Here is a 23,251-nt window from a genome sequence, read left to right on the forward strand (position 1 = left end):
ATGCTCAAAGAGAATAAGAGACCATAGTCGTATGGACTCGGAGAGAATGAAATACCGTATTTGTACGGATTCCAAGGAAAATGAGACATCACATTTGTATGATGCTCAAAGAGGAAATATTATTTTCAAATGGATTCAGAGAGATATGATAATTTGAGCTTTGAAAGAAATCGAAATTTCCAATTAACAACTTTAGAAGCAAAGGATTTAATAACACCATGCAGCAAAGGACTTTCAGGGCTTGAATATGAGATGCCACTTCATTAGCAACCTGCCCCAGTTTGAGGCATTCTAACATTCTTCTATTCACTGACCAGAGATTATTCTTTCAAAGATCTTCGCCATTCGTGACGGTGTCACCTTTTTCCAAGTTTCTCAGAACCTATTAATGAACCTGCCTTCAGAGTGATTGCACCCTACAACAATTCTAAAAATAGAGTTTGTAAATTTTTCTAAAAAATAGAACCACAGACATTTGTAATAAAAAGACAAAATAAGAAAGATTACTCAAGTAATCTTGCGATGCTTCTGACTTATCAGCATTTTCTTTTGGGTTATGCTAACCTCTTTTAAAGAATGTTTCTCCATTGATAAACATCTTCACTTATTTTTATGACAGTGATACTTCATATATCTTTCTATCAACTTTCAGATTGCTTTGGAATTAATGTCCATAGTTTGAGGAATTATTGTTATTAGCTTTGCCTGACCTACTGTAATTTCAGAGATCACTGTAATTCTTCTGGGGTGAACCAAATCTTACCACGACCAAGTCTTCCTTTTTTGGATTTTCAACTTGGCGGACCGCTCGGCCTTAACTTTTGCCTGAATCGCCTTTTCAGGTTTTCGACTCAGCAGGTCATCCCCTTAACTTTTGCCTAAGCCGCCCTTTCAGGTTTTCAACTTAGCAGGGGAATGATCCTAAATTTTGCCTAGATTGCCTTTTCAGGTTTTCAATCTAGCGGATCTTCAAGCTCCATTTATTTTCTTTTTTTTTTCTTTTTTTTTATTTTCTTTTTCTTTTTACTTGAACACCAAAAGGACTTTATAGGTGGGGTAGGGCTTTTCAAAGAATGGCTTAAGGTTTTGCAAGAGTTTCGACCGAACATGTGAACAGGTTGCCTACGTATCCCAGTGTAGGAATCAGGTCATGCGTAGTTCAGGGCGAATGCCCCTAGTTCGAAGTATTTCAATTTTTCTTTTCTTTTTGCATGGATTTTTTCTTTTTCTTTTCAACTTCTTTTTGGAATGATTGACTTTCTTCTTTTGAAACAACCGAACTCGATTTGACCGAGCTGCCTACGTACCCCGGTGTAGGGATCAGGTCACGCGTAGTTCAGGGCGAATGCCCCCAATATATTGGGTTTTGAAGGAAATTTTTATTTAGGCTCAAAAAGGTTTGCAAAAGGTTATATATATATATATATATATATATTTTTTTTTTTTTTAATTTTGGGTTATGAATTTGGGATTTATTCGGCCAAAAGACGGCCTTCCGGTGTTCAAGCATAGAACCTCTTGAGTTGATCAAGATTTGTTGGTTCTGGCAATATTTCTCCATTCAAATTACGGAGCTTGACGGCTTTTCCGGGTAAGATTTGGTCCACAATGTATGGTCCTGACCAATTTGGTTTGAACTTGCCTCTTGGGTCAAACACTGGTGCTCGGTTCTCCTTCAGAACAAGATTGCCTTCTTCTAGGTCTCTGATTTTAACCTTCTTATTAAAAGCCCGGGCTATTCTGCGCTGGTAACCTTGCACATGGTAAAGCGCCTTTAACCTCTTCTCATCTAGCATGCTCAACTCTTTATATCTGGCATCTGCCCATTCATTTTCTGGCAACTTAACCTCAGTCAATACTCGAAGTGAAGGTACACGGATCTTAACAGGTAGCACTGCTTCCATCCCGTAAACAAGAGAGTAAGGGGTTGCTCCACTTGAAGCTCGAATTGATGTTCTGTAAGCCCACAAGGCGTACGGTAACTTATTCGACCAATCCTTATAAGTTTCTGACATTTTGCTAATGATAGTCTTGACATTTTTGTTTGCAGCTTCTACCGCTCCATTTGTCTGCGACCGATAAGGTGAGGCTTAATCTTGAACTCTTCGCAAAGAGTGATTACTTCTTTCTTGAAATGAGATCCGTTATCTGAGATAAGTTCATGGGGAATTCCATATCTGCAAATGATGTTGGTGCGTATAACTTTAGCAACTGATGCGGATGTAAGCTTTGCATAAGAAGCGGCCTCGACCCACTTGGTGAAGTAGTCAATTGCAACGAGTATGTACTCGTGACCATTAGATGACCTAGGAGAAATCTTGCCAGTGATGTCAATTCCCCATACCGAAAACGGCCAAGGAGAGGTAAGAGAATGCAACTCAGTGGGTGGTACATGGATGAGATTCGCATGTATCTGACATTTATAGCATTTCTTCACAAATGTATGACAATCCGCTTCCAATGTTGGCCAATAGTACCCCAGACGTAGGATCTTCTTTGCTAGCATCTTTCCATTCATATGAGGCCCACACACTCCTTCATGAATATCTGCGAGAATTTCTTCCGCCTGATCTTCGGTGACACATAAGAGTTGAATTCCGTCGAAAGACCGTCGATACAACTCCCCTCCACAAATGACAAAATTAGCTGCCAATCTCTGCGAAGTCCTTATTCCTTTACTCGACGCCTCATTGGGATGCCCCTGGCCTGAGATATAGTTCTTTATATCCGTATACCATGGTTTACCATCGGGACATCTTGCAGCTATCTCTATAGCATCAACATATGCAGGAGCCCATTGCTCTTGAACCGTGATGGGCCTCATCTTCATATTGTGAGGTATGTCAATCATAGAAGCTAATGCTGCTAAGGCATCGGCGAATCTATTCTTCAACCTTGGTAGATAACTGAAAGTGATGCACTGGAATTGTTTAGCAAGAGCATCCAAGTACTCATGATATGGCAATAGCTTTTCTTCTTTGGTTCTCCACTCTCCTTGAGTTTGGCAAATGATTAGCTTCGAATCTCCATATACGTCAAGATTCTCTATGCCTAAGGCCAATGCAGCCTCAAGCCCAACAATGCATGCTTCATATTCTGCCATATTGTTGGTGCAATTGAATTGTAACTTAACGGCAAGGGGAACATGCTCATTTCGAGGTGACACCAGCAATGCCCCTACTCCTTGCCCTATTTGGTTTGCTGCTCCATCAAAATAGAGGGTCCAACCAATTTCTGGATATTCATCTTCTATCATCATGATCTCTTCATCTGGGAACATCGGCTTGAAAGGCTGATTTTCTTCTCGGGGTGCTTCCGCCAATTGCTCAGCAATGACTCGGCCCTTTACTGATTTTTGGGTTACATGGGTGATGTCAAACTCAGACAACAACAATAACCATCTAGCAGTCCTGCCTGTCAAGGTTGGTTTTTCAAAGAGATATTTCAGAGGATCCATCCTTGACAGGAGCAAGACCTTATGTGATAAAAGGTAATGCCTGAGTCGCTGAGTAGCCCAAACCAGAGCTAAGCAGGTTTTTTCTAGGACAGTGTACTTCTGTTCATACTCCAACATTTTCTTACTGAGATAATACACAGCCTTTTCATGCTTGGTTTCTGGATCTTGCTGTGCTAACATACAACCCATTCTGGTTTCTGTTACTGACAAGTAAAGCAGCAAAGGATGCCCCGGTATTACTGGTGCTACTATCGGTGGTTCAGACAAACTTTGCTTTATCTTTTCAAAGGCCTGCTGACATTCCTTCGTCCATTCTTTGGAAGTATTTTTCTTTAGGAGCCTAAAGATAGGTTCACAATTTGATGTCAGATGAGCGATGAATCGCCTTAGGAACTGTATCCTTTCTAGGAATCCCCGAATTTCCTTCTTGGTTTTAGGCGGCGGCATCTCCTGGATAGCCTTAATCTTCTGAGGATCTACCTCTATGCCCCTTTGACTCACCATAAATCCAAGCAACGTACCAGAGGTAACCCCGAATACACACTTACTAGGATTCAGGCGAAGCTGGTATTTGAGTATTCTTTCAAAGAATTTCTTGAGGTTCGCGATGTGATCTCTCCTTTCCTTAGCTTTTACAATCATATCATCAACATAAACTTCGACTTCTCTATGTATCATGTCATGGAGTAAGGCTGTAGCTGCTCTTTGGTATGTCGCACCAGCATTCTTAAGACCAAATGGCATTACCCGATAGCAAGATGTCCCCCATTGTGTAATGAACGAGGTCTTAGCCATGTCCTCGGGTGCCATCTTAATTTGATTGTAGCCCGAGAAACCATCCATGAAAGATAGTAATTCATGTCCGGCCGTGTTGTCTACCAGGATATCGATATGTGGTAGAGGAAAATCATCTTTTGGACTTGCCTTGTTCAAATCCCTGAAATCTACACACATTCTCACTTTTCCATCTTTCTTCGGTACAGGTACTATATTTGCGAGCCATTCTGGATATTCCACCACTTGCAAAAATCCAGCATTCAACTGCTTAGTAACCTCTTCCTCTACTTTCAAGACCCACTCGGGCTTCATTCTCCTTAGCTTCTACTTTTTTGGTTTAATTCCTGGCAACAAAGGTAGCTTGTGCTGAACAATGTCTTCGCTCAACCCGGGCATATCTTTGTAGGACCAGGCAAAAACTTCTTTATATTCCTTAAGTAGGTTTATTAATTCATCGCACTCTTCAGAGGATAGAGTATTTCCAATTCGTATTTCCTGTATTAAATCTTCTGTTCTGATGTTTATAATTTCGATTTCATCTTTAAGAGGCTGGGCTCGGCGCTCCTCCTCTTGTTTGAGCATATGCTGCAATTCAAGGGGAGTTTCGTCGATCCCTTCTTCCTCGTCTGAGGAGGGAGTGTTATCATTATTAAAGTCAGAAGCAAACACAGAGACATACTGAGAATCAGATTTCATTGAATTGAAAGAAATTACATTATTATCATTGGACTCATCCTAAACAGGCTCAGGATTCACATAGTAAATAAAATCAGAAAATGACTCACCTAGAATAGGCACTGACACTGATTCAATTGACTTGACTAGACTTGACTTAGCAATAAAATAAGATGGAAAAACATCAGAACTCCAGTTTGAAAGATTTTCTGTTGCAGGTGCAATCTGACTCTGAGGTTCAGTAAAGGTATCATTACTCTGAATAACTGCCACCAACACATCTTCACAATCTGTCTCTTCTTGCTCTTCAGAATAGTAATCAACATCAGGCACATTTTCCTTAAACAAAGATCCCAGCACCTCTGGCTCAAGGTAGACTAACCAGTCCTCAACAGCTTTCTCAACATAATATATTGGCGGTTCTGTTTCTGGGAGAGCAAGGCCACTGAATATTTCAAAACCAGGTATCGTGATCCCTGTCACTGAGTCATACCATGGTTCAGAAAACCCATAGTATGTAGAGGTCTCACCTTCTTTGATAAAATGACCATTCATTGATAAGGAATATGGAGCCATTGGGAGTACCCTTCCGGTGCGACGGATTTCTTCCTTTAATTTCAACAATTCTTCCATGGCTTCCTCCTCCTCCTCAGTAGGTACATATCCAAGACCGAAAATTCCATGGTTTGCTTTGATTGGGCGCCAGTGAGATGCCTTGCTTGGATCACGGCCCAAATTCATACCAGGGAAGTACTTCATTTTTCTCATCATCTTGGCCACCACAGGACTGATGGAAAACGACAAACACAACTCCTCCCGAGAGGCATCCTCATAAGAAATAGCAGCAACGTCGAATGCGAAACCATTCAAGTTGTAGTCATCTGCTTTTGCAACTGGAAGGATCAAGGTTTCTCCTATTATCTGCCCTATTTCTGGCTCTTCGTCACCTCTGACAGTGAACAACTTCCCATCTTTGATGAACTTCAGTTTTTGGTGAAGGGTTGAAGCAACAGCACCTTCCTTATGCAACCAGGGACGTCCCAGAAGCATATTAAACGAGGCCTTGATATCAATAACTTGAAACTCAACCTCAAATTCTTGACCGCCTACAACAATCTTGGTGGTAAGGACTCCGACCACATTTCTGCGGGTGTTGTCATATGCGAGGATACCAAGGGTTGATTCGGCAAAATCAGTGGGACCAAAACCCAAGGTAATGGCAGTTCTCAATGGGCACACATTCAATGCGGATCCGTTATCTACCAACACAGATGGTACTTTCTTGCCTCCACAGACAATAGTGACATGAAGGGCTCTAGCATGATTCCGACCTTGAGGAGGCAGCTCCTGATCTAAGAAACTAATGGCCCTGGTGGCCTGGGTTAGAGCAACAACTTCAGCCAGTTGCTCCGGAGATATCTCTGAGGATACCTGTGTGGTATTCAACTCTTTCAACACAGCCTCTCTGTGTTTCTTTGATGCTATCAATAATCCCCATACAGATATAACAGCCTGAGTTTTCTTCAACTGCTGCACAACTTCATCACCTGGATCTTTCACATATTGCGGCTCTTCTCCTCGAGCCAATGCCCCTGGATTTTCGACTCTTAATTCAGCAGGTTTGAAAATTCTTCCGCCCCTTGTAATATGTCTGACTTCATCTAATTCTGGCTCATCATAAGTGATGACTTGAGGGACTTGTGGCTCATAGGTGATTACCAAGGGAGGTACAGACTCTCTTAGGTATGATTCATCACAGAATATGATTTGGGGTTCAGAAATGGGTTCTAAGGCACATATGAGGGTGAGAGGGTCAAACTCAGAATCTCCTATGGTTATGGCATTAACGGCAGCAGGAGGGTTAGCATGACTAGGTAGCGGGTTTTGGGTGACATTGGGTCTTGGCTGGAATGCAATGACTTTCTCATCAATGAGTTTCTGGATTCTATATTTCAAGGCAATGCAGTTGTCAGTAAGATGACCAGGACCTCTGTGGTACTCACAGTGTAGGTCAGCTCGCCAATTTGCAGGTAGAGGATTGGGTGGAGGCCGGATGGCAAGTAGGGTTATGCGACCTGAAGCCAGACACTGCTTAAGCACCTCTAAAGACGGAATGGGGAGAGGGGTAAATTCTACCCGGGTTTGTTGCCGAGGTGCGGTCGCGAGTTGAGCATAGTCCATTACGACAGGTTCTTGGGATTTGGAGGACTGAGCATTGGAACGAGAGATGCTACTGACTTGGGCTGGAGGGGACTTTTTGAAGTCTCTGGGGTTTGGGTTGCTACGGTTAAATACACCTTGAGCCATAGCCTCCTCTATCTGGGTGCCAGCCACAATGAAGTGTTTGAAGTCTGGATAGTATTGCAATGACATGTGATACTGGAGTTGGGGGGGAATATTTTTCATGATTATTTGAACCTGCTCTTCTTCACACGGGTGCTCCATCATCTGAGCTGCTATTCTCCTCCATCTTTTCACAAAAATCAGAAAGGATTCCCTCGAGTCTTGCTTTGTTCTCTCTAAATCATTTCTGGTGATTTTTGTCCCATCATCATATTTGAACTGCCTGATGAATTGTTCGCTGATATCCTTCCATGTTCTGTAACGAGTCTTGTCCAAGACCATGAACCATCTCCTAGCAACTTTGGTTAGGGAAACTTGGAACAATTGAGTCATTTGCTCAGGAGATAAGTCTTGAGGCTGACACATGATGGTGAACATTTGCAAATGTGTGATTGGACAACCCACACCATCATATTTGTCGAAATCGGGCATTTGAAAATTAGCAGGAAGGCGGATTTCGGGAAATAGAGTAAGATCACTGGGATTGAAACCACCCTGGTCTTGAAACTGAATGTCTTGAACTTTCCTGGTAAGAGTCTCTAATTTCTCCATAACAGATTTATCAACCATGAATTGAGAAGGCCTACTGCGATCCTCGTTGTACTGCTCTCTTTCTAAGTCTTCTTCGGCTTTATCAGGGATATTGATGAACACTGGTTGGGCAGGTGTTGCTGAAGTAGCTGCTTGGTGCATAGGCCCTTTATCCTTGGACAACGACGGTCCCAACTTTTCAGAAAGCTGAGCCTTGATAACTCGGTTCTCCTCTTTGAGTTCTTAAAGCTGCTGAAGAATCAAGGTAAGAGTATCGGTAATAGCAGCAGGTGGAAGGCCATCTTGGTTATCAGCCATTGGTGAGGATGAGAAAGAAGGAGATGCTGGGGTTCTCAGAGAGGGTGGTGGAGAGACAGAATTCCTCTCCAATCGTGAAGAGACCCGAACCCAAGGAGCAGTGGGGTTAGCTATGGTGTTTACTGCCCTGTAATATTTGAAAGACACATTTTAAAATCACGGAAAGAAGTAAACAATGACGCATGCATAGACTAGGATAATGAAAGAGAAATATGAACTTTATTGATCAATCATTAAAATTTGAGTACATGGTTCAATCTTTCAAAGATAAACGGATAAGATTAAACATGGAACTAAGCATTCTTTTTAGACTTCTTCTTTGGACGACAATCTTGCTTAGCTGACTCTTTTAGAGGTTTGATGATCCTGACATCCCAAGCAGATGAAACAGCTTTGACAATCTTGGGCTTGAGATCCTCAGGCGGCTAGAAATGACGAAGGGGAGGCGCAATGGATTGCTCCCTTCCATACTGACGCTGAATCCTGGCAGGAACATAGAAGGAAGTCTTTTTGAGACCAAGAAGGCGAACGTAGTTAGCTTCTCCGGTGTTGAAGACAGCTTCTTGAATTCCAGGAATTTGCCAATAAATCTGATCTTGTTGGCGAGAATTTAACCATTCAACCCAATCGCTTTTATGATCAAAGGAAACATCATGACGCCATTCACTGAAGGTGTATAACGTATGATCAAAATGCATAGGAGCTACGATTTTTAGCTTGTGGCATAACCACACCTGAAGTAAAGCAGGACATCCTGAGAAAGAACCAACGAATGAGCGAACATAAGAGCCTGGACCTGAGCTGGCACGAAGACGAGCCATATCATCCAATCCATTGAAGGTTTCTGCAAGCATAGTAGGAATTGGATTGGCGCCACGATCTATTTGATCAACGAGGTCCAGAAGAACAGCTGACGCAAAGCGAAAAGGCTGGACAGTGAGGAACCTAGCAAAGGAGCAGAATCTCAAAGCGCGTCGTCGGGCTTTTTGAATATCAACAGCACCAATGTGTCCAATAGGAGGGTAAATGTCAATCAGATGTTGCATCGACACCTCTTGGCCTTTCATGAAAGAGTTCATGGATTCATCTGGATTATTCATTAAGCGAAGGAACAAAGGACGATAATCTGGAACACAGGATGGCTTCACTAAAGGGCCATCTACAGGATACTCCAATAAGGCACACCATTCTTCAAAGGTGGGACACATCTCTTGGTTGCCAAAACGGAAGACATGATGATCGGGATCCCAACACTCTGATGCGGCATAGAGTAATCTCCAATCGAGCTTAATGGTCGCCACATAGCCGAAGAGATTTTTCTCTTGCTCACTTATGGCATAGATATGGGATTCTCTTAATGTACCACGGATCCAATCAAGAATTGTACGAGTTGACATGGTGCCTGTAAGCCAAGAGAAAGGATACAAGAATGATCAGGATTACATGAACACGAGATTGGGATAAGTTCCTGCCAGTATAAAGAAAGTATCGATACATGATCGAATCACATAATAGAAGATTGAAAATCGTACGATCAAGAGATGAGATGAGATAGCATAGGATTGCTTTCAACTGATAGATCATGAATGACTAATCCTATGAGATCTTTGGAAATGATGGGATTTATATCCTAACCCCAAAGGGAAAGTTTTTTAATCTTCGCACATTTTAACAATGTTACCTGAAGGCATCAACCCTAATCCTAATCTATCGAAGTGGAGAGAGAATCTCGACTCATGACTTTGTTCGTGTATCTAAGGACCGATCGTAGCCATTGGAAGATGGACTACGGCCTAATCTAGACACAAATGGGTAGGATATCCTAAACTAGGCTCAAACACGTGATGCACGTGTGTTCGTATTCTACATGCATGTGTGGGTTAATCTAGGGGTAAGGCCAAGAATTCCCTTAGCGCGAATCCATGTTCGATATATTGTACCAGTGTCCGGCGTATCAGTATGTGAACAAGAGATCTGTTTACGTACCATAAAGGTACTAGGCTAAGGGTGGAATGCTTCTCTAGCACAGAGGCACCAGGTGATGAAATCCCAGTCAACCATGCTAGATAACACTCCGGGTACCTAAAATAGGACGTGTGTGCACGTGAGATGCAAGGGTTTAGATGCAAGTGATGTAAGTGTGTGCAATATGTTTGCGCAATCTATGATGCCTTCAGGTTTTGTTAGATTAAGTTCGAGTAAAATGTGATGAGAAAATAAAATAAGACAAACTAATCTAACAAGTATAGAGTTTTTATGAGCCAGTTAAATTAAATTCAAATGAATTAGCCTTTGGAATTGTAATGAAGTTAGGTGGTCCCCAGCAGAGTCGCCAAACTGTGGGACCCGATCCCGCGAGAGGGGTGGGGGGCGAGCCGCAACGCCTTCTCTTGGTCTCTCATACCCACGCGATTGGCGTGTGCATTTTATTATTAGTTTTAATTCATCTTTTATGTGGACTTGGGATCAGTAAGGCAATTCGAAATCCACACAAAAGAGACTGACAGAGTCGCCACCTAGATGTGGGATGTAGGACCCGAAATTAACCACAATCTAGACTCGCTACCTGGTTACGAGAATGGAAGGTATGTGGAGTTATCCACCACATGCACCATTCCTGCCAGATAATCGGTCTTCGATTCCAAAAGCTAACTCTTTTAAATTTATTTTAAATTGCTCATTCAACTCTATGTTAATGTGCTAGCTATGTGACAGGCATCCTATGATCTAATTTCAATGTGAATCCTAAATGTGTATCTTGATTTCTTAATTTGCCTGGATTCAATCTAAGTGAAAGTTCTCCTAAATTTCTAATTTCATGGAAAGTCCTAAGTGATTTAATTAAGCATTTACAAGCAAATAAATATACAAAACCCCACAATTTGTTGTGAACCCGACTCGCGGTTGGTATGCCATCAGACATCCAAGCTGCCTACGTACCCAAGCCTCACTGGGATCAGAGTCGACGTAGTTCGGTGTACCTAAGCTAAGCTACTTATGCCTAACTCAACTAAGACACCGACCTAGATGGGATTGACTGTTTCAACAGTTTTAGGAGAAGTTATTTAATTCAAGTTGAGGATTTTATTATCCTAGGATTTCATCTAAGATGTTATATGATTCTTATCTAAATGCAAGTTGTTCCTTAGACTAATGCAGGTTAGCCTACATCCTAATTTACTAGGCTTGTCCTAGGGAAAGATTGGGTGACTAGTGTGACTAGACCTAGGGCACGGTTGCTATTCATAGCAAGCGTCCGTGATGAGGCTGGACTCGTAACTCTAGGACTCCCTAAAACCTAAGACTCCCTAAAACCTAGGACACGACCTGACACCAGTGTTCCTAAATTGGGCTCTAATGGTTCTTACGACGGAAACCGCGATCCAACGGTTCCGAAAGACACAAGACAAATCGATTTAAATTCTCGAGGTTAATGAATTTCAGATTTCAAGGATTTTCAGTTTCTGGACATTCAAGGATTACCAATGGTTCTAGGGTTCACCAATTTCGGCCCAGAATAGCATCCAAGGAAGGGAATCGTGCGCTCTTTCCTTGTGCAATTTAATACTTACGTTATAGCACCTTATTGCCTGGCATATCTCAGTATTTCCGTGGACAGTAACCTCAGAGCCAACAACATGCTATAGCTTAAATATTCAAATTGTCAAAGATCGAGTGCAATTGGGATACGATTATGGATGCACTGGCCATTTTTCCAGGGAAATCTAATGATCCTAAAATTTCTGTTTCAATAGATTAAGGAGTTTAATATGTGACAGAGATTTAAGGTTCTTTAAGATGATTTTCAATTAATTTCAATTTTTTAATGGATTTTATCAATTTTAAACCATATGAGTGATTTTACAAGTGAAATTGTTGTAAACGAATTCGAAATGAATCGAAATTTCTACAGCAGCAAGATGAGAATGCATGTAGCTTACTGGATGAATTTTCCAGATTTTTACATTAAGCTCATATTTAATTTTGATTTAACAACAATAAGACCAGATTGCAAAAATAACACATAAACTACTAGAAATGCCCATCTAAATTCAATGAAATTTCTACAGTAGTAAGATATAAGTGAAAATAGCTTGCTGTGAGATTTGCATGAATTTTAGAAACTATTTACTAACAATTTGGAATTTTTCAATTTTCAGACCAGATTATGAATTAACACTACATCCCATATGAAACAAGATCTAAATCACTTGAAACGTTTACAGAAACTAGAAATATGGAACATGAGACTACTGTAAAACTTTTGGGAATTTTATCTCTGATCTGATATCTGTAAAAATTCTCCCAAAATATGATAATTTGCAAAGAAAGCATAAAATAATATACCAAATTAATTCCAAAAATTCTCAACAATTTATGTTAGAATGTACCAGTATTATATTAGTTTTTCACGAAATTTCATTAATTTTAGCATTCGTTTAGTATATATTTTATTTTTCTTCGTCGAAAAGATATTTTTGAAGAGTTTTCTATTTTTAAAACACGATTTTCGAGAAAATTACAACTCCGGAAAACGTCCTCAAACCTTGTTCTGATGTGATGAACACAAGAAAAATTTAAAATTCCAGAAAATAGATCATCCTGAGATGGCTAGTTTTTCGAATTTCGTAATTTCTCAGCCAATATTTTAAATAAAATTCTACTCTTCACTCAAATTCTAAAAAACCGTTGAACCAATGTCTGATCCGATCCGATAGTTATTTTACTCTATTTAAGTAGAACATCGTATTAAATTTTGGAACGAAATGGATTTGAAACACTCATGTAGATCATGATTTTTAGCTCACACATTTAATATTGAATTACATTTAATTAAATGCTAAAAACCATGCAAAATTCATAAAAAATGCCAAATAATCCTGGAAAAATCTGAGAATTGTGCACCTACCTTAGATCAAGATCCTCGCCGAATCCGAGAGCCGAAAAATTCGAAAATCCCGCCGCCGCACGATCCGCTTCCGCTTTCTTTCTCAATTTCTTTGTTTTTTTTTCTTTTGTTTTTCTCACTTGAGAGATCGAGTGATATGGACGGAGAGTGTGAGAGTGGTAGAGAGTATTTGAGAGAGAGATAGAGAGAGAGAGTAACAGAGAGAGAGAGAGAGAACGAGAGTAACAGAGAGAAGTGAGAGAGAAAGAGATGAACAGAGAAAGATAGAATGAGAGAGAGAGAGAGAGAAAGAGATAGAGATAGAGAGAGAGAGAGAGACAACGGAAAGAATGAGAGTAAGAGAGAGAAAAAAACAGAGTATCTCATTTTTTTGCTTTTTTTTTTTGTGAATGGGGAAAGAGAGAGATAGGGAGGGAGAGTTCGAGGGAGTTAACAGAGGGTATGAGAGATCGAGAGAAAGCTGTGGGAGAGAGAGAGAGAGAGAGAGAGAGAGAGAGAGAGAGAGAGAGAGAGAGAAAGAGAGAGAGAGATGAGGGAGAGAGAGAAATATGTCTCGGTTTTTTGAAGAAAAACCGAGACTCTGTTTTTTAGCTTTTTCTTTTCTTTTTCTTTTCTTTCTGTAGAGCTTCTGTTGAGAGGTTGAAGAGGGTGAGAAAACAGAGTGTGGGAGGGATAGAGATTAAGGGAGAGAGAGGCATGGATTGAGAGATAAAGAAAATCAAAACATGTCTCGGTTTTTGAAGAAAACCGAGACTCTGTTCTTTTTGTTTTTTGGTTTTTTTGTTTTTTGTTTTTTTTTAAAAGAAGAAGCAGAGAGATTGGGGAGATGGGAAACAAATGGAGCGACAGAATGAAAGATGGTGAGGAGGAATACCAGAGGGCGTGGGGAGGATCGTAAAAACAAAGAGAGGGTCGGGGAGAAGAGAAACCGAGCGAGCCTCTCCTGCTCTCGGTCTTCTTTTTTTTTTCTTTTTTTTTTCCTCCTGGTGTCTGTCCTCTCTCAACTTTTTAATAGCCTTCCTACAAAAAATCTAAAGTTGCCGAAAATTCTCCTCCATCAATTCGGTGAATCCACCTTTTTCCATCGTAGAATACTAACTTTCCAAAAGATGTTAATTCCCTGGAACAATCAACAATAGTATGTTGTTCAAAACCATTCAAGAGAAAGTATGAGGAAGAGGAATGGAGGATCCATTGTTGCCTTAATTCTCCTGGTTACCATAGATAGCAGCTTGCTGTCACTTTGTTTTAAAAAAAAAAAACATTGATTACCAAGAAAAGAGTCTCATATAAATTTCTTTCCTTGTGAGAGTGGAGCTCTACGTGACATGCTTGTCTCAAGGAAAGTGGGCCAAAAAGACCTTAATATCCTCGTTTAAACATCATCTTGATCGTCCAAATGTCATTCCTCTTTTTTTTTCTTAACACCACTTCCAAGATCCCTTTCCAAATAAAAAATCAGTGGATTACCTGTATTGACCCCTCAAAAGCATTCTCTTGGGACTATCCAAACCATCCAAAGGATGGGCCATAACCATAAACAGGTTGTGTCCTCTTAAATCATTTCAATGGGCTGATCCGAGCCGTTCAAATAACTGACTATCAAGTGATTGGCTTGGATCACTCATAATATGGGCCCCCTAAGTCATTCCCATTGGATGATCTAAATTGTTCAATTTGACGAGCCACAACTTTAAATTTTAAGTTTTCACAATAATGGGTCCATACCAGATTGGCAGAAATACACTACGCCCACCACGGAAATTGATCTTATTCATTGGATCCAGATAAGTTCAAAACCCATATTCTTTGTTAATATTATTGCAAGACACAACGCGGGATCTCATTCGAATAAGAAATGCTCAATGCGGGCCAAGCATATGGGTCCGAATTCTCTCTTGCTTTGATTCTTATGAATAACTCTCCTCGACACTTGGCGAAAAGAAAAATGCAGAACATTGTGGAAATGATTGAAAAGATTTGAGAAAACATAAGAGGCGGACACGGGAAAGGGAAAGACATTGGAAAACCGATAGAAAATCACTAATTTCTTTATCGATTAAGGCAGACCAAAATGGGGGTGTCTACAGTTACCTCTACTTGTCCGTTGGCCTGCGGGTGTGCTACGGAGGCGAAATGGTGTTCGATGCTCAGATTATCACAGAATCTGCCGAATTCAGCACTCGCGAACTGAGGTCTGTTGTCTGTTACGAGTATTCTTGGAATGCCGAAATGGCAGACCACGTCATGATAAAAAAACTTCTCTGTTGCTTTTGAATTTGGCCTTGCCACAGCTTTAACTTCGACCCACTTGGTGAAGTAATCGATGGCGACGTATAACATCGTGTGCCCCCCCGGGGCCTTTGGGAACGGCCCGAGCAGGTCCATGTCCCACATGGCGAAAGGCAGGGGTCCGCCACCACGGTGTATGGGGTGGTTGGTTGACGGGGGGTGGTGGCAAACCTCTGGCACGGGCTGCACTTTTTGACGAATTCCTTGGCGTCTCTGAGGATTGTAGGCCAAAAGTAGTCGTGCCTTACAATCTTCTGCGCTAGGATCCTGCCCCCTGCGTGGTCTCCGCAGATTCCCTTGTGTACCTCCCGTAGTGCGTACTCTGATTCGGAAGGCACCAGGCATCGGAGGTACGGCCATGTGTATGACCGTTTGTACAGCCTGGGTCCGTGGACCACGTAGTGGGCGGCCTTTGCGGTTCGGCGTCAAGCCTCCAGCTTGTCTTCGGGTAGTATCCCATCTTTTAGATACCGCATGATGGGATCCATCCAGTTTGGTCCTGGTGGAATTTCTAAGATTAGGACCTCATTGATGCTGGGGTGGAGCAGTATTTTTGTGAGCACGGTACCGAAGTCATGGGTTTCTTCAGAGGCCATTTTTGACAGAGCATCCGCTCGATTGTTCATGTCTCGCTGTACCTGGAGAATTTCAACTTCTCCCATTCTCTGCAGCTTTTCGTTTACCTTCTGGAGGTATCTCTTCATTCTGAGGCCGCTGGCCTCGTATGCCCCATTTACTTTATTGACGACCAGCTGGGAATCGCTATAGACTTTTAACTTCCGTGCGCCGAGCTCCGCGGCTAGGCTTAGCCCTGCTAATAAGGCCTCGTATTCAGCCTCGTTGTTGGGAGCTGTGAAATCTAGTCGGAGGGTGTATTCTACTGTGAATCCGTCGGGGCCGTGGAGGACCACTCCTGTCCCGCGTCCCGTTTTTCCTGCTGAACCATCAACGTGCAGGCTCCAGTGAATCTCGTCGCTCTGTTCCATCGAGCCGGCCCCATGTCCTCGCAAGCCGTGTGCTTGGTGGGTTCCCTGGTCTCCTCCATTATTGCCGGTTCCGTGGCAGGGGCTGTGGATTCCACTATAAAGTCGGCAAGGGCCTGGGATTTAATGGCCGGCCTTGGTCGGACCTGTATGTCGAACTCTCCGAAATCGACGGCCCAGCTTACCATCCTGCCCGAGGTCTCCGATTTTTGGAGAATCCTCCTGAGGGGTTGGTCAGTCAAAAGTATTATGGGATGGGCCTGGAAGTAGGGGCAGAGTTTCTGGGCGGCGCTGACAAATGCGAGGGCAAATTTCTCTATGTTCAAGTACCGGACCTCCACACCGTGGAGGGTCTTGCTTACATAGTACACCGGGTGTTCCTTCTTGTTGCTCTGTTTGGCCAATACCGCACTTACCGCCGTAGGGCTGACGGCCAGATACAAAAATAGTTCTTCCCCCGGCTCAGGTTTGGCTAGTACGGGCAGTGTCTGAAGGTACTATTTCAAGGCGTCAAAGGCTTCTTGACAGGCCGGGGTCCATTCGAATTCTCGTATGTTTTTTAGCTGTTTGAAGAAGGGCTGACATTTCTTCGCCGACTTGGGCATGAAACGGCCGAGGGCGGTGATTCGTCCTGCGAGCCGCTGTACTTCTACCGCTGTTGTCGGGGGCTCCATGTCCAGGATGGCCTGGATTTTTTCAGGGATGGCCTCGATGCCTCTCTGGCTAACCATGAACCCTAAGAACTTCCCGGAAGTCACCCCGAAGGCGCATTTTGCGGGATTCAGCTTCATCCGGGCTCGTCGCAGGGTGTCAAAGGTTTCTTGAAGGTCGGAGATGTGTTTGGAGGCTTCCAAGCTTTTTACCAGCATGTCATCAAAATACACCCCCACGTTCCTTTCGATCTACTCCCGGAACAGCTTGTTCACGAGCCGCTGGTATGTGGCCCCCGCATTTTTCAACCAGAAGGGCATTACGGTATAGCAGTAGATGCCTTGATCGGTGATGAACGCAGTTTTCGAGATGTCCGGTTCATGCATTTTTACCTGATTGTAACCGGAGAAGGCATCCAAGAAGGTGAGGAGCTCGTGCCCGGATGTAGCGTCGATGAGCTGGTCTATACGTGTGAGAGGGTAAGGGTCTTTCGGGCAGGCTCGGTTTAGGTCTGTAAAGTCTATACAGGCCCGCCAGTCCCCACTGGCTTTCTTGACCATGACCACATTTGACAGCCACTCGGGGTACCGGATCTCTCTGATAAATCCGGCTTGTAGCAGTTTCTCCACTTCGGCTTTTATGTGAGTCTGGCGTTCTACTGCTAAGTTCCTCTTTTTTTTGTCGGACGGGTTTGAGGGTCGGATTTACGTTTAGCATGTGAACGGCCAATTCCTTGGGTATTCCAGGCATGTCCTGAGCGGACCACGCGAACACGTCTCTGTTTGCTCTGAGGAAACTGATCATTTGGTCTCGTAAGGTGCCTCTCAGCAGGGAACTAATCCGGACTTGTTTCTCCGGTTGGTCTTGGGCTATGGGGATGGAGTCTAGCTCCTCGACGTGCTCTCCTCTGATCGTGCGGGCCCGCTCCCGGGGGTCTTCACTCCCGATCGTGAAGTTTTCGGCCGGGGCGTTGCTTCCTCTTAGGCTTGTCGCGTAGCATTGGCGTGCTATCATCTGCTGCCCCCGAACTTCTCCTATCCCGGTTTGAGTGGGGAACTTAATTTTGAGGTGGGGGGTGGAGACTACCGCTCCCAAGTTTCTCAGAGCGGGGCACCCTATGATGGCGCTGTAGGTGAAAGGTATGTCCATGACCATGAAGGTGGTCAAGATAGTCTTTTGGAGGGGGTACGTCCCAAAGGTCACGGGTAAGTCGATCTTGCCATTGACCCGTACCGACGTCCCGGAGAACCCGTAGATGTAGTACTCCGCGGGTCCTAGTCTCCCTTCGCCCAGTTTCATCTCTTCAAAGGTTCCGAGGTGTAGCACATTGACGGAGCTCCCTGTGTCAACCAGAATTTTTCCTATGTCGAAGTTGGCGACGACTAGCCTGACGACCAGTGCATCGTCGTGTGGAACTTGTAGTCCGTTGAGGTCTTCGGAGGAGAAAGTGATGACGTGATCCTTATGGGGAGGATCTGTACGGGCCTTTTTGGAGGGCATCTCCAGGGAGAACACCCACTCCGCGTACGCTCGTCGACCAGCTGTTGTTGGTCCTCCCGCCGCGGGTCCGCCCGCGATGATGTTGATTTTTCCGATAATGGTAGGCGGCTGTTCGCGGGCCTGCGGCCTTTCAGGAGGCTCTTCTTTCTTGGGGCGCTGGGGGTGGCGTGTGTCGTGCCTGCTGTGGGATCGATGTCTGCTCCGGGAGCAATGCCTGCTCGGGGATCGGCGTCGGCTGGTGGATCGGCGTCGGCTACTGGACCGGCGCCGGCTACGTGACTGACGCCTGCTTCTGGGTTCGTCGGCGGGGTGATGGGCCTCGTGCGAGTTTTCGACAGGGCTCCTGAGATATTGATTTAGGTGCCCTTCCTCGGCCAGTTTTTCTAACTGGAGCCGGAGGTGGAAATAATGGTCGGTTTCGTGGCCGTGGTCCCCGTGGAACTCGCAGAACTTTCTTGTGTACCGCTTCTTTGGGTCCGTGGCCATTCTCTTGGGGGGGTCAGGAGACCCTGATCTTTGATAGCCAGCAGGACATGGGAGAGAGGAACCTTCAGGGGGGCGCTTCCCAGTCTTTCGAAGACGGGGACGGGGTTCCGGCTCGTTTGTCTTACCTCGGCCCGTGGCCTCACGGCCCTTCGGCCATCGTTGCTTTTTCTTTCATCGGGGCCGGGCCGGCTCCGTTCTCGTGCGCAGGCTTCTTCTGCTCGTACAAATTTGTCAGCCTTGGATTCAAGCTCCTGTAGGTCCCGTGGTGGCTTGAGGGTAAGATGCAGTTTGAGATTCGGGTCGGTGGTGGCATGCTTCAGTGTTGCGACCTCTATTTGGACGTCCATCTTGGAAAGTTGGGCTAGCTCGGCGTTGAATTTCAACATGAAGTCTCTTAGGGTCTCGTTTCTTCCTTGTCGGAGGGCTAAGAGGGCATCCGCTGGATCGTGGCGGAGGCGGTTGTTGGCGAATCTTGCGCTGAACTTCCTTCCGAATTCGTGGAAGGATGCGATGGAGTCGGGCTCCAATCTCATGTACCAGTCGTTAGCAGTCTTTCTTAACAGGGAGGCAAAGGCTCTGCACATAAATCCATCCGATGCGCCCCGGAGCGTCATTACCCTTTTGAAAATTTGGAGGAACTCAAGAGGGTCTGTGCTCCCATCGTACAGACCGAAACGGGAGAGGTCTATTCCTGTTTCCACTGGAGTTTTTAAGACCTCCGAGGTGAACGGGGATGTCGTTTCCCTCTCCCATTCGTCGAGGATGTCATGGGCGTAAGGTTTTTTCATCGCCGTAAGGCGTTCAATACTCGACGAGTCCCATGGATGGCGCCAATATGATGGCGTCGGAATCCGGGTCTGTGATCGCGCGGTCGGTAGAGAGCCTCCGCGGGGTCTGCAATCACAAACAAAGGGGTCAGGGTGGTCCGGGGTGGGTCCCAGACGACCACTTCGACACCCAAGTCAGATTCTTCGACCAATCAATATAAAGGACAGCGAGAAGAGGAGAGGGTTCGATCAGGTTTACCAAGACCAGGGTGCAGGTTCTTTTCTCGGTGTGTGGGTGGATGGGTCGGAGGGGACTAACAGGGAGAGTGGGGCTAAGTTCCCGGCCTCCTCTGCTGTTTCCTCGCCTCTTTCTTTCTTGGTTGTTTTGTGGGAGATCTAAGGGAAGTCTTCCAAAAAAAACGGATCCTCACTCTTCTTCCCTTCTCCCCCTTTTAAGGGGTGGCGTGCAGACCTTTTCATCATTATGGAGAGAAAACCTTCCTTTGCCGGATTGGGCCGTTCTCCTGTTCCAACAGCGCGCGTGGCTTCGGATGATCCCCTCCATAATTTGTGATGATGAGGCTTGGACAGTGAGAAAGTGACACGTGTCGTAATCATACGGTCTTGCCGTTTCCCAGCGCCTTTCCTCATGATGGTTTAGGCTTCGTTGGTGCATGGGCGACACGTGGCGAGATTTGAGAGCAGCGCCGTATTTATATCCCATCAAGGACAATCTCTAATTCTCTCTATATTTCCATCTATTCGTCCACCTGTGTCTGCCGGTTAGGAAACAAGGGACGATCTCCTACTTTTGCTGATACAATCGACGTGAGCCTCTCCTCGATTTTCAAGAACCGGAACTAGTGTTGAATACACAGGTGCAGCCACCTCAATCATCCCTCTTGGATAAACCCAATTCTCTTCTGCCAGAAGTTGTGGCCGTTCTATTGGAATGTTTTAAACAACCATCTCTTTCTTCGTTAGTTCCTCTTTTAGTCAGAACTGTGTTGATTTGGTCAACGGTAGTTGATGGTACTTCTCTGTGGAGAAGAGAAGAAATAACATAAAGGGTGTGACATGTGTTGGGGTTGGTGACTACTTTTTGGAGAAACCTTTTCTAGTACGAATCTGTTTGGAGAAATTTCTAATGCTGACACCATCTTGGAGTCCAACAACTCTTTGCCGAACCCACTGTTGGGTATAAAAACCCATATTCAAATTTTTTTGGCCCTACTCATTGCGGAATCCTATTGATTCTTAAAGTTGGCTTGGATTTATTTCTTGGGTTCGGTTCTTAGAGCTAGACTTGGAGTTGATTCTCGGATCGGTTCTTTGATTTGGTTCTAAGTTTCGCCAATCAGGTGCACTCTTTCCAATTTTTCCTTTCATCTGAAATATACACTGAATAAGAACACCATGCCTTTTGAGATGCTCAAACTTCAATCGTTTGGGGGATATGAATTTCATTCATGGAAGCGAAAGACTCAATTCGGTCTAAAATATATGAATTATCTTTACACCGTTTTGAGTACCTTTGCCGACTCGACTGTAGAAGTTGATGAATCTCAATGGGATTCTTTTAAAACTGAATGTATAGGAAAAAGGTGCAAGTGAGACTGGATGATCTCAAAGGATTCATTCGAATCAAATATGAGAATCGAGCCAGGAATAACTTCGAGATGGTTAGACAATAACAATCTGCTGCTACCGCGGTATCAAATTCGAAGCAATTTCCTAAGAAATCCAAGTCACCTAAAAGTGACAATCCCATGTTGGAGGCCAACAAGACTATCTTTGGGAAAAAGAAGGGCAAGTGCCACAACTGTGGGGAATGGGGTCACTTTGCTGCAGATTGTAGGATACTTAAGAAGCCTAAATCCGACACACCACAGAAAAAGGCTCATCTGATGGTGGACAAGGTTGAGCCTAAGCATTTTGTTGCTATGTTGGGAAATGGTAAGGCCAGTACTTCTTCAGATTGGTGGTTAGATATAGGAGCCACTTGTCATGTTTGCAACTCTAAAAAACTTGTAGTTGATGTTGTTGCCGTGAAAGAGACCGTTACAGTAGCTAGTTGAGCAGAGGCGGAGGTGACTCACACTAGTATTGCGTACTTGGTCCTTTCTTCAAGAAAAATACTAACTTTAAAAAATTTTAAAGTAGTTCCTGCTATTCAAAAGAATTTAATTTCTATTAGTCTTTTAGACAATGCTGGCATGTGTTCATATTTTTTGGGGTGGTAGAGTAACTTTATCTGTTAACTCTTATTATTTTGGTTGTGCATTTTTTATTGATGGTATGTATAGATTGAATTTAGCAAATGAAATCGTTAGTCAGGTTAGTTCAAGTCTTATTGATCCTAAGTTGTTACACAATAGATTGGGACATGTGAACTATAGAAAAATGGTTCAACTTGCTACTTATAATATACCTTTACATACATCGATTAGATTTGACAAATGTAAAGTGTGTGCACAAACCAAGATCCCTAGAAAACCTTTTCTTTCAGTTTTTAGAAGCACCCAACTTCTTGAGTTAATATATTCTAACATCTGTGACTTTAAAAGTTTCACTACTAGAGGTGGTCGGAAGTATTTAATCACTTTTATAGATGATTTTTCTAGATATTGTCATATTTATCTCCTAAAATTGAAAGATGAAGCTTTTGATAAATTTAAAATTTTTAAGAATCGTGTTGAAAATTAATTGAACTTGAAAATTAAGAGATTTAGGAGTGATAGAGGAGGAGAATATACTCTGACAGAGTTCAAGGAATTGTGTGCCTCTCAGGGCATAATACTTGAAACTACTGCTCCTTACTCGTCTCAATCTAATGGCATAGCTGAACGTAAGAATAGAACGTTAACTGAAATGTTCTATGTTATTGACAGCTGGCATGCCTACTAGCTATTGGGGAGAGCAGCTTTAACTGCAAATCACATTCTGAATAGAGTACCACACTCTAAGTTAACCTCTACTCCTTATGAGTTATGGCACAAACATCCTTGTAGATATGACACTCTTAAGACTTGGGGCTATATTACTTATGTGAGGATACAAAACCCTAGGAGACCTAAGGTAGAACCTAGAACCAACACTTGTGCTTATCGAGGTGGTACAAAAGATAGTGCTGCTGATCAGTTTTTGGATCTATCTACTAAAATGGTTATAGAATCTAGAGATGCAGTATTCTTTGAAAATAAATTTATCAGAGATCATGGTTGTCATCTGGCGATACTGAGATTGTTACAGAATCGCTTGTAGAGTCTCAACAGAATATTTCTGACACCCGTCCTACACTGATTTCTGAATCAGAACCTTTAAAAGTTTCTACACGAGATAGAGTACCCAAGAATTTTGGTGAGGACTTTGTGACCTACCATTTAGAGAATGATCCATCATTCTATAAGGAAGCGATGAGATCTAGGGACTCTTTGTTGTGGGCAGAAGCCATTGATAATGAAATGAGATCTCTGTTACAAAATCAAACTTGGCATCTAGTCGATTTGCCAAAAATGGGCTAAGATTGTGGGCTGTAGGTGGATTTTGAAGAAGAAACTTA

At 43.5% G+C, this 23,251-nt stretch overlaps 1 protein-coding gene across 1 annotated transcript; it reads right to left on the minus strand.

The window, feature by feature from the left end:
- Positions 1–15,727: 15,727 nt before the first annotated feature.
- LOC143888045 (uncharacterized) lies at positions 15,728–16,288 on the minus strand. The gene has a single exon (XM_077392334.1). It carries the CDS (start codon positions 16,286–16,288, stop codon positions 15,728–15,730), a length of 561 nt encoding a protein of 186 aa, XP_077248449.1.
- Positions 16,289–23,251: the final 6,963 nt, after the last annotated feature.

The sequence above is a fragment of the Tasmannia lanceolata genome, unplaced genomic scaffold (genome assembly GCF_043159265.1).
Source record: "Tasmannia lanceolata isolate RefF3 unplaced genomic scaffold, GAP_Taslan_0.1 ptg000002l, whole genome shotgun sequence".
NCBI classification, from domain to species: Eukaryota; Viridiplantae; Streptophyta; class Magnoliopsida; order Canellales; family Winteraceae; genus Tasmannia; species Tasmannia lanceolata.

Coding starts and splice junctions, on each gene's coding strand:
- LOC143888045 (XM_077392334.1), bottom strand. CDS start 16,288: ATGGAACAGAGCGACGAGATTCACTGGAGCCTGCACGTTGATGGTTCA.